The sequence below is a fragment of the Doryrhamphus excisus genome, chromosome 20, assembly GCF_030265055.1.
Source record: "Doryrhamphus excisus isolate RoL2022-K1 chromosome 20, RoL_Dexc_1.0, whole genome shotgun sequence".
NCBI lineage: Eukaryota > Metazoa > Chordata > Actinopteri > Syngnathiformes > Syngnathidae > Doryrhamphus > Doryrhamphus excisus.
This window is the reverse complement of record NC_080485.1, coordinates 14,157,890-14,170,263: the sequence shown is the minus strand read 5'-3', so window position 1 is coordinate 14,170,263 and position 12,374 is coordinate 14,157,890. Positions and strand designations below refer to the sequence as shown.

At 39.3% G+C, this 12,374-nt stretch overlaps 1 protein-coding gene across 1 annotated transcript; it reads left to right on the top strand.

Annotated features, from left to right (window-relative positions):
* Positions 1-2,067: 2,067 nt before the first annotated feature.
* Positions 2,068-11,452, top strand: ubac2 (UBA domain containing 2). The gene is made up of 10 exons (XM_058059151.1): positions 2,068-2,215; positions 2,536-2,660; positions 3,083-3,202; positions 5,100-5,206; positions 5,294-5,417; positions 5,488-5,535; positions 5,617-5,725; positions 6,644-6,786; positions 6,857-7,000; positions 8,237-11,452. Exons 1-10 carry the CDS (start codon positions 2,185-2,187, stop codon positions 8,342-8,344), a joined length of 1,059 nt encoding a protein of 352 aa, XP_057915134.1. The 5' UTR covers positions 2,068-2,184; the 3' UTR covers positions 8,345-11,452.
* Positions 11,453-12,374: the final 922 nt, after the last annotated feature.

Here is a 12,374-nt window from a genome sequence, read left to right as displayed (position 1 = left end):
CGTGTACATGTGTGTGTGTACGTGTGTGTGTGTACATGTGTGTGTGTGTGTGTGTTTGCACGTGTGCGTACTGCACAACAGAGCAGCAAACCATCTGCTCATCTCCTCTTAATGAACAAAGCAAACAGCAGGAGTCAAGGCTGTCTCCAAATCTGCTCTCTCTTTATTGGCACACACACACACACACATCAACACACACACCAACACACACACTAACACACACACACACACACATCTTTGTACTGTTTAATCTGATTATGTTTGATTGAGAACAGGAGCAAAGCAACCTTTTTAGACCTGACTCCTCCACCGGTGACAGAGAAGGTCTGAAACACAATTAGCAAGCTGTTCCTTTCAGCTCTGCGCCGCGCTCACATCTGACCGCGGCGAGCAAATAGAGCTAATGGGCGGGAACTAACCAATGGGAACTAACGGGCCCGCTGCTGTATGACGAGATGCCACGCTATTAGACAGCTGTTGTGTGTATCTCTGGAGCAAGAGATGTACTTTGGACATAACGTGAGAACCGGATCAATTGGAGATCCGGAGTCACACCTTGACGGTCTATGATATGGTCATTGAAGTACACACTGTACATATCGCTTTGTGTACGCCAAGTACTCTTGAAATGCTGCACATTGAGAACACTTATGAAGACATGAACTTTGACTTGAAATTTCTCACACCTCAATTTGCTGTACAGCACATCCGTGATATCTTTAAGGTGTTTTGCATAATCACCGTGGAATTTGGTACACGCCTTTAGCAGCATATTATTAGTTTAAACATACCCTTACAACCTATAGGTAGATATCTTCATCAATACATCAATACATCAAATGCATTTAAAATTACCATTAGCCAAAAATAGCCCCTTATTTTCTACAAAATAAATAAATAATAAATAATCATTATTTATTATTATAATTCCTTATGAATTAATGAAAATTTATATTAGTATTAATAAATATTTTTTTATTATGATCATATAATTATTTTTTTGGATGATGATTATTATTACTACTATCATTAAATATTTTAATCCATTATTTTCAAGTCTTATCAGTAATAAAAATAAAAAATATATATTAAAAATATAACTACAAAAATATAATGATTAATACTCACTTTCACCTTCGTTGGAAGTCTTGTTAACACTGTGATATACCACCCTCTAGTGGCCAAATAGTGCCATTATTTTTTAACACAACCTATTGGTAGATATCTTCATCGATACATTGCTTAATTGCTACATTGCTTAATTTTAAAATGCATTTAAAATTACCATTAGCCAAAAATAGTCCATTGCTTATTTTCTACAAATAAATAAATAATAAATAATCATTATTTATTACTATTGCATTATGAATTTATGAAAAGTAAGATAAGTATTAATAAATGAAATTTTGATTATTATCATATAGTTAATTATTTGGATGATGATTATTATTACTACTATCATCAAATATTTTAATGTATTATTTTTAAGTCTTGTCAGTAATTGCCATGAAATTAAAAATATAACTACAAAAACATAATGATTAATACTCCCTGGAAGTCTTGTTAACACTGTGATATACCACCCTCTAGTGGCCACTATTTTTGAACACAACCTATAGGTAGATATCTTCATCAATACATCAAATGCATTTAAATGATACCATTTGCCAAAATAGTCCATGGCTTATTTTCTACAAAAGAAATAAATAATCATTATTTAATACTATTGAATTATGAATTAATGAAAATTAACACAAGTATTAATATAATATAATTTTGATTATTATCATATAATTAATTATTTGGATGACAATTATTATTACTACTATCATAAAATATTTTACTCCATTATTTTTAAGTCTTGTCAGTAATTACCATGAAATTAAAAATACAACTACAAAAATATAATGATTAATACTCATTTAAAAGTATGTACATATTGAGTACATCCCTGGAAGTTTTGTTAACACTGTGATATGCCACCCTCTAGTGGCCAAATATTGCAAGTACAAGAAGATATCAAATAAATGACTTTTGGTCCAATGTGCTTCCCGTAGTCTATTCCGTCTTCACTTCCTGTTCTTCACTACTCGTCCCAACATGCATCGCTTGGAGAACTTCATTTGGCTGTTTTGTTTTTAGTTTTACAAGTCAATCCCTTGTGTTATAAAGCCACTCGACGCCATGTTTACCACCACTGGTTCCCGGGGTTTGTGTGAGTATTTCCGGTTTGATAGACTTGCTTCTGTCAATGGCTACACGTTAGCTTAGCTAAGTAGATTAGCGTCGCTTGTCATTCATTTATAGGAGGCAGCGGGTAGTGAAGTAAATATGATTTTAGTTAATTAACAACCTACATCTTATATTTTATCACATGTGTTAAGCTAGCTACGGCGTAATTGTGGGAAATATCGACAGTACACATGTGAAATGGTGATGTTTTGCTTCAGAAGACAGATTCATACATTTGGTTAGAACTTCCTGGTTGTTCTTCTGCTTTGTATGTATCTATGCCGTTATGATTTGTGTTTGCAGACAAGGCGCCTCTGTCTAAGGGCCTCCTGCTGGTGCTTAGTGGGCTGACGGTGATGCTCAGCCTCCTTCCACAGTACCAACACATGTTCGAGTACAACCTTCAGGCTGTCAGTCAGCAGCAACAAGTATATAAACGCTTCCAATTCATTTCTGTACTCTCAAATGTGTGAATGCATACTTGTCTAGCAGAGCTGATATAGTAAATAAAGTAAATAAAAGTAAATTAATTGATTGCTACAAAGCCGGTTAGTTTTAAGCATGTGATTCCCCGTTTAAAGTGCTGTAGTACGGTTCAAAGATGACCTCTAGTGGCTGGGATTGGTATAGCAATGACATCAGTGCAATCTGATTGGACAATTAGTAAATTCTGGACATAAAATCTTCTAGACATGCCAGGTCCTCCTTAAGCATATAGCTTTTTTTACACTCTCATTTTTGATGACAACTAATATTTAAAATGTTTAAATGTGTCGCTGGAGAATGCGTTTGAACCCACTACAGATGTGATTGTGTCTCATATTTTGGTTCTTAACCCGTCACGTTGTAGGTGTGGAGGTTGTTGTGTGGCCGGCTGGTGTGTCTCGACGTGAAAGACTCCTTCTGCAGCGGCTTGCTCATCTACAATTTCAGGATCTTTGAGAGGAGGTTTGGCTCCAGGAAGTTTGCTGTAAGTAGCGAATGGTTTGTACTTTTGTACACCGCGCCGTATACTGAACACTGAACACGCCGTTCACTTATCATTGGGTAGGAGTACTCAATGTTAATATTTTTATTACTGTATTTCATGTAATCTGCGACTTAAAAGAGCTCATGACACCAAAAAAGGTTTGCAAAATAAATCACAAAATGAATGTACTCGATTAATAAATCATATGTGTCATACTGCCCCCCCAAGCGGGTTTCTCAAACGCCGCCATTTTGTCAGGACTCCAGCCTTGAGTGTATAAAAGGCCGGGCAGAGAAAGGAAGGGTTCTTTTTTGCAGCTGTGCTGTAATAAGACCCGCTTACTTGTAGGCATACAGGGACCGCAGAGAAGCCCGGACGTCTGTATTAGGTATTGTTGTCAGGAATAAACAATCTGGTTCTCATTCTATAATTTGGTTCTTTAAGGTTCCCTTATCCTCTATTCGAAACCCACTTAGAGTCCTCATGGGGAGGAATTCTACATTACTGTCTTTCATGTGATCCGCGTACATTGTGAGTGACTTAAAAGAGCTCATGACACCAAAAAAGGTTTTCAAAATTAATCATAAAATGAATGTACTCAATTAATAAATCATTTTTTTCATACTGCTGTCATGGGGGAGTGAAAATGGAGTGGTTATTTTCACACTCCCTCCCCCCAAGTGGGTTTCTCAAACGCCGCCATTTTGGCTGTGATGTCACACACGGGAACCCTTTTGGCAGTCCCTTCCAGCCGAGGAGGCATAGCAACGCGAGGAAAAATGAGGGCTAGTTTCTGACATTTCAGACTGTTTCTTTCTGGTAATTGAAGACTATTTGAAGTCGAAGAAGACGAACGTTTGAGGGAGTGTTGGGCATCAGATTGTACAGACCCGGGCGGGGGGGGGGAACCGTGGGGACAGATTCTTACCAATATGAAGACCAGGCAGCCAGTGATTTCATTTGGGATGTCATTTAGGTACAGCAGGGTCTCCAAAGTGCAGGTCTTTTGCGGCCAGCGTCAATATTTTTTTTTTATTGTCCCGTAGTACATTCTAAAAATACAATAAAACGCCTAAAAATAAGTATGTTATAAGTAATTTTTTGGGGTATTTCATTTTTTTTTATTGTCCCGTGGTACATTCTAAAAATACGATAAAACGCCAAAAAAACAAAAAAATTATAAATAAAAATAAGTATAAGTAATTTTTGGAGTATTAAGTTAAAATTTGGAGAATAAAGTCATAATATTACAAGCAAAAAGTCTTAATTTTAGGAGAATAACATAGTATTGTGAGATTAAAAAGAATAATGATAATAACATAATTAGTTTAATAAGAAATAATATATGGTAATGGTTTAATTTCATTTGAACATGCATCAGATTACAATTGAATGCATCACATAATCAGTTCACAGTTCCACATGTCCAAAAGGAGTAGGAAGAAGCAAAGCTTATTAAATCCTACCCCTCTATCTGGTACTTTTATAATCAGTAACTTACATTTGTTCACTTCCTGCTTTCATAATTTAATTTTTTTTTTTGGTTTTATTTTATTTTATTTTATTTTTAATTTTTTGTCACGTACCGAATTACAAGGTGATATGAGCATCCAATGACATAATGGGTACCATAGTAAGTGTCAATATAGTGATATATATAGCACATCATGACTGGTTCATCCTTGTATTTAGCAAACATCAACTATATACATTGGAATAAATTCAAATTAAAATTATTTTCTAAAGTTTCCTTATGATAAACAAAACCACAAATAGTCCAAATACATGAATACAGGAAAAAAGGGTATTTTTAAACTAATAATATGCTTTTTTTGTTGTGGTTATGAGTGTTTAATGACTATGATTGACTGATTATACCTCCTTGTTGTCCTGCCAGTCTTTCATGTTGGGTACTTGGTGTCTCTCTGCACTACTGGACCTCCTATTGGCTCAGGCTGTCTACTTTCTCTTTGACTACGAGGTGGAGGAGCTTCCTGCAGGACTGTGAGTCGCCTTACCGAGGTCTTGTAATTCATATCGATTTAAAAAAAAAAAAAAAAAGCAAATGCTAGTAGTCTCTGACGTCCACAGGCTGGCCCCGGTCTTCTCCCTCTTTGTGCCTTTTTACTGGTCCATCCCTAAGGTGCCCGTCACCCAGGTGCTGGGCCACATCAGCATCACCAACAAGACTCTGGTCTACATAGTCGGGCTGCAGGTAGTCCGCTTTTATTTATCTCGCTTTCTCCCACTACTTGTATGCTTAAGTGTCTTCCTCCATGTCGTAGCTGTTGACATCCAGCCCTTTCATGTGGCTACTGGCGCTCAGCGGACTGGTGAGTCACATGACCGTGCTGGTTTAATCATTGCCCGAGAGTTAATAGTGTTTTTTTATCGCTAATCCGTGCATTTATCAGATCTCAGGTGGTTTGTACCACGGCAACATTCTCTGGGTGCGGAAGATTCTCTTTGTGCCCGCTTGGTTCTGTTTCGTCGCACGTTACATCCTGGAGCCCATCTTTTCCAGTGAGTTCAAATCACATGACCATTCATTCATTCTTTCATTCATTTTCTACCGCTTTTTCCTCACGAGGGTCGCGGGGGGTGCTGGAGCCTATCCCAGCTGTCTTCGGGCGGGAGGCGGGGTACACCCTGGACTGGTCGCCAGCCAATCACAGGGCACATATAGACAAACAACCATTCACACTCACATTCATACCTATGGACAATTTGGAGTCACTAATTAACCTAGCATGTTTTTGGAATGTGGGAGGAAACCGGAGTACCCGGAGAAAACCCACGCATGCACGGGGAGAACATGCAAACTCCACACAGAGATGGCCGAGGGTGGAATTGAACTCTGGTCTCCTAGCTGTGAGGTCTGCGCGCTAACCCCTAGACCACCGTGCCGCCCCTGTTTATGACTTACTAAATCATTTTTTTTTACTTTATTAGAGCCCGGTCGACATAAAATAACACCCCTATAATCACCTTTGCACCCCTGTTATTCATTGTGCAGCTCATATTCAGCAGGAACTCGAAATGGCTGCTAGCTAGCGAGTTAACCACCTAGCCTAGAAACTTATGAAGCCAAAAACTGACCACTTCCACACGAAATGGGAGGAGAACACTTCTTCACTCTGTCATCTTCATGACTTCATGCAGTGTTAAGGTAATTTCATGTAAGCTAATGTCTCATTGATGTTTTGTGTTTACTGTCACCTAGCCAATTAACCTAGCATGTTAGGGAGGAAACCGGAGTACCCGGAAAAAACCCACGCATGCACGGGTAAAACATACAAACTCCACACAGAGATGGCCGAGGGTGGAATTGAACTCTGGTCTCCTAGCTGTGAGGTCTGCGCGCTAAACACTCATCCGCCGTGCCGCATCACATGACCAAATCTTCAGTAAAAGATATGACGTGATTCTTTTGCCTCCAAGGCTCACAACCAACCGGCGAGGCTCCTCTCGGGATGGGCGCCACCCTGGACATCCAGAGACAACAGCGGATGGACCAACTGGATCAACAGCTGCTGCTGGCCCAGTTCAACGAGGCCCACCTGAACGCCAGACAAACGCCACAGGTAGAATAAGCACCAACGCACACATCGTCACACATTGCAAACGTACGGGGATAATTCTGTTCTTCCGGAGGCCGGGTTGCTACAGTGGACCAGATTGTTTCCCACGCTGAGGCAAAGAGCACAGAACCGGGCCCCCGCGCAGCCCGGCCCACAGGCTCAGACGCACCCCTCCGCTCAGGCGCCGCCACTGGACAACTCTGTTGCAGAGGAACAGGTGCGTGGCAGCGATGTCTTTTGCGGAACGATATATTTTACTGCGGTTGTAGTTTGTGTGCACAACTGTTCCTAATAATTTGGTGAACTTATTTGGCTTCTTGAATGGAGCACTGTAAGCTACAACCACAATAGTAACTAAGTGCAGGTCTTTTGCGGCCAGCGTCAGTTTTTTTTTTTTTTTTGGCCCGTGGTACATTCTAAAAATACAATAAAACGACAAAAAAATTATGAATATACTTATTTTTTATTCATAATTTTTTTGTAGTTTTATTATGAATATACTTTTTTTTTATTCAGAATTTTTTTGTCGTTTTATTGTATTTTTAGAATGTACCACAAAAAAAAATGACGCTGGCCGCAAAAGACCTGCACTTTGGAGACCCTGCTGTACCTAAATGACATCCCAAATGAAATCACAGGCTACCTGGTCTTCATATTGGTCAGAATCTGTCCCCACTTGGGGGGGGTGAAAATAACCACTCCATTTCACTCCCATGACAGCAGTATGACAAAAATGTTTTTTTTTTTGGCCCGTGGTACATTCTAAAAATACAATAAAATGACAAAAAAATTATGAATATACTTATTTTTTATTCATAATTTTTTTTGTAGTTTTATTATGAATATACTTATTTTTTATTCTGAATTTTTTTGTCGTTTTATTGTATTTTTAGAATGTACCACAAAAAAAATGACGCTGACCGCAAAAGACCTGCACTTTGGAGACCCTGCTGTACCTAAATGAAATCACAGGCTGCCTGGTCTTCATATTGGTCAGAATCTGTCCCCACTTGGGGGGGGGGTGTGAAAATAACCACTCCATTTCACTCCCATGACAGCAGTATGACAAAAATGATTGCAGTCCCTGTATGCCTACAAGTAAGCGGGTCTTATTACAGCACAGCTGCAAAAAAAGCACCCTTCCTTTCTCTGCCCGGCCTTTTATACACTCGAGGAGTGGAGTCCTGACAAAATGGCGGCGTTTGAGAAACCCGCTTGGGGGGGGTGAAAATAACTCAATTTCACTCCCATGACAGCAGTATGACAAATATGATTTATTAATGGAGTACATTCATTTTGTGATTTATTTTGCAAACCTTTTTTGGTGTCGTGAGCTCTTTTAAGTCAATGTGTGCAGATTACATGAAATACAGTAATAAAAATATGAACACACAAATTGTTAATACAAGCACAATACAAATACGTCACTCGGTGGTGCTGTACTTGTGCACAGGTCGCAAGGCTGGTAGAAATGGGTTTCTCCAGAATGGACGCCCTGGAGGCCCTCAGAGCGTCAAACAACGACATCAACATGGCTACCAATTTCCTCCTGCAACACTGAGAGAGAGAGACAGACGGAGAGCGAGCGAGCGAGCGAGAGAGAGAGAACTTTGGTGTGAGAGCAGGAAATCCGTAGACGCAAACTAAAGCAGAAGAGACGTGGTGGCAAAGGCAAATATTGCCTGTACAGGTAAATACAAGGCACCGTGCTGCCGATTGCGCCTCAAGACGGAACAGTTCTGACCCGCAGAGGATTGGGAGCACAAAGTGGGACACCACGGGCGGGGGCGGGGGGGCCAGATATAGTGTAGCGTTCAACAACAACAACACAAAACCCACATGTGTTGATCTTTTCTACTTTCGCCCTGGTAATATATGCAAAACACCACACAACAGATACGCCATATATTTTTATATATACAGTATTCATCTCACACTGGATTAATAAGCCCCCCCCCTTGCTTGTATTTAACTCCGTAGGAAGGTTAAACAGTCCAGGACGATCGAAAAACTACAAATACCAAGCACATGACCTTTTTAGTACCTTCATGCTAACGCTGGCTTCTTCTTTCATATTTGTTTGTTTCATGTCAGAAAGTGCAAACGAAACGACCGCTCACAACATTAGGTACACCTATGCTAAATAGTGACGCTGTCACCAATTTAAAATGTGACCAGTTTTGTTGTTCAGAAAATAAACAAAAAACACTAAAAAAAAATTAGTCACACGATAAATGAAAATGATATATACGTATATTTCCATGTGTGCCTGTTTTTGTCGTCTTTCGCTTCCAGACAGGGAGAGTCACAGAGTGCATTGGTTCGGTACCTACGTATATGTGTCATGGAACAACGGCGAACAGAGTGAGACCACACAGTTTTGCAGTTGCTTTGTCTCTGAGTGTGAGGCGGAGACGGTCGGCATACAAACACAACAGAAGAGCTGAGCCGCATGAGAAGCAATACAAGGTAACGTCGTAGGATTTAGGAGGGAAAAAGTTGCAAATACCAAACACCCCCCCCCCCTTGTAGGAATATTAATAATGAGAAAGGTGAGCCCTTAACACAAATGAGCCAGTTTAGACAATATAGTTTTATCAACAAAACAAACTTGCCCGGCATCAAACATGTCCACTTGACCCAGTTTTCCAATCGGGGGTGGGGGGGGGGGACTACACATCGAGACATTTTGTCGGTAAAGTAAATGCAAACATAGAATGCAAAAAAAATTTTCATAGAAAGAAAAAAAATGCTGCTCTTTAATACAGTTGAAAACCCAGCATTTCAAGAAATGCTGCCTATGTTTGACAGACAGTAGGAATTGCCTGTGAGAAATGTCAACCAAACAACAGCAGTTCTGCAACTTTAGAGAGTGAAAGATGACATTAAAGGAAATTTATTATTATTATTATTATGTATGAACATTAGTGGTATTTGGACTCAAAAAATGTTGACTGTAATATTCCCCCCACCCCCGTGTAGGAATATTAATAATGAGAAAGGTGAGCCCTTAACACAAATGAGCCAGTTTAGACAATATAGTTTTATCAACAAAACAAACTTGCCCGGCATCAAACATGTCCACTTGACCCAGTTTTCCAATCGGGGGTGGGGGGGGGGGACTACACATCGAGACATTTTGTCGGTAAAGTAAATGCAAACATAGAATGCAAAAAAAATTTTCATAGAAAGAAAAAAAAGCTGCTCTTTAATACAGTTGAAAACCCAGCATTTCAAGAAATGCTGCCTATGTTTCACAGACAGTAGGAATTGCCTGTGAGAAAAGTCAGCCAAAACAACAGCAGTTCTGCAACTTTAGAGAGTGAAAGATGACATTAAAGGAAATTTATTATTATTATTATTATTATTATGTATGAACATTAGTGGTATTTGGACTCAAAAAATGTTGACTGTAATATTCCCCCCTCCCCCGTGTAGGAATATTAATAATGAGCAAGGTGAGCCCCTTAACACAAATGAGCCAGTTTAGACAATATAGTGGTATCAACAAAACAAACTTGCCCGCATCAAACATGTCCACCTGACCCAGTTTTCCAATCGGGGGTGGGGGGTGGGGCTACACATCGAGACAACATATCGAGACATTTTGTCGGTAAAGTACATACCGTAAAGTACAACATAGAATGCAAAAAAAAATTCATAGAAAGGAAAAAAAATGCTGCTCTTTAATACAGTTTCAAGAAATGCTGCCTATGTTTGACAGACAGGAATTGGGGCCACACATCGAGACAACACATCGAGACATTTTGTCGGTAAAGTAAATGCAAACATAGAATGCAAAAAAGTTTTTCATAGAAAGAAAAAAAATACTGCTCTTTAATATGGTTGAAAACCCAGCATTTCAAGAAATGCTGCCTATGTTTCACAGACAGTAGGAATTGCCTGTGAGAAATGTCAACCAAAACAACAGCAGTTCTGCAACTTTAGAGAGTGAAAGATGACATTAAAGGAAATTTATTATTATTATTATTATTATTATGTATGAACATTAGTGGTATTTGGACTCAAAAAATATTGACTGTAATATGACAATATATTTCAAACTTTACATACAAACATTTCAAAATGTACCTATATTGTTTTGGTTGTTTTGTGACACCGCTACCTAATAGCGCAAATGCTAAAATAAGATCATAAACTGCAAATGAAAACTTTTAAAAAGTGATTTAGAGTGCATGAGAAAGTGGAAAGGAAAACGTAGCGCACTTTTGACCCCACGGCCTTTTATGCACAGCGCCTCAGCGCTTCCAGTGGTGTACCTAATCTTGTGGCCAGCGAGTCTAAATCTCCAAAAGATTTATTTATGTCCCCTAATCTGCCTTTGCAGATATATTAACGCATCTGAAGCCCAACAACTTAAGTGTTTAATTTATTATGCAATAAATACCAACAGCGGCTGTGCCTAAGCATAGCGCATACTACAGTACAGCGTGTTTATATAATGATAATGATGTACTACAGGCCGTCGTCATGTATTGTAGTTAGTGACGGGTACCAGTTTTGTGCGGAATGCTAATACGTGAGCACTTTGATTTGTGGTCAGAGTGAGCTAATCGTGTGTGATGATGGACATGTTGCATGGATTCACTCTTGTGGCACACTGGAACAAATCCTTCGCTGTGTGAAATAAATCAACTTGCCGACTGAAGTCTGCTCAGCACACTTTGACTACGGAACACACACATGCTGTTTGGGAACTGTAATGATTTAGTCCACTACGGGGGTGTTCAAACTCTTTCCAGAAAGGGCCACACTGAAAAATGAAAGAAAAAAATGTATTTATTTTCTATCGCTTTTTCCTCACGAGGGTCGCGGAGGTTGCTGGAGCCTATCCCAGCTGTCTTTGGGGCGAGAGGCGGTGTACACCCTGGACTGGTGGCCAGCCAATCACAGGGCACATATAGACAAACAACCATTCACACTCACATTCATACCTATGGACAATTTGGAGTCGCTAATTAACCTAGCATGTTTTTGGAATGTGGGAGGAAACCGGAGTACCCGGAGAAAACCCATGCATGCACGGGGAGAACATGCAAACTCCACACAGAGATGGCTGAAGGTGGAATTGAACCCTGGTCTCCTAGCTGTGAGGTCTGCGTGCTAACCACTCAACCGCCGTGCAGCGTACGTATGTTAAGTTTCAATGAAATACTTTGGAACGAACAGGCGGGCCGTATTTAATCACTTGGCGGGCCGGATGTGGCCCCTGGGCTGTAGTTTGCCCACCCCTGATCTAAACTATATACCAACCATGTGGTATCTTGTGCAACAAATTAATTAAATTAGATTAATTAGATTAATTAAATCTTAATGTAATGACAAAGAAAAAAAACTTTGTTTGTCATTACATTAATTTTTAATTAATCTAATTAATTAATTTGTAAAAATTAATGTAATTTTTGTAATTAATGTAATTTTTAATTAATCTAATTAATTAATTTTTTTTAAATAATGTAATGACAAACAAAGAAACAAACTTTGTCATTACATACATTTTTAATGGCCCCTGGTCTGCAGTTTAGACACCCCTTCTGTAATCCAATAAACTACAATGACTGAATTTCCAA

Excerpts from the sequence above, each read along its gene's own strand:
- ubac2 (XM_058059151.1), top strand. The coding sequence starts at position 2,185 with ATGTTTACCACCACTGGTTCCCGGGGTTTGT. Across the intron at positions 2,216-2,535 it reads CACTGGTTCCCGGGGTTTGT|ACAAGGCGCCTCTGTCTAAG; the intron begins GTGAGTATTTCC and ends TTGTGTTTGCAG. Across the intron at positions 3,203-5,099 it reads TTGGCTCCAGGAAGTTTGCT|TCTTTCATGTTGGGTACTTG; the intron begins GTAAGTAGCGAA and ends TTGTCCTGCCAG.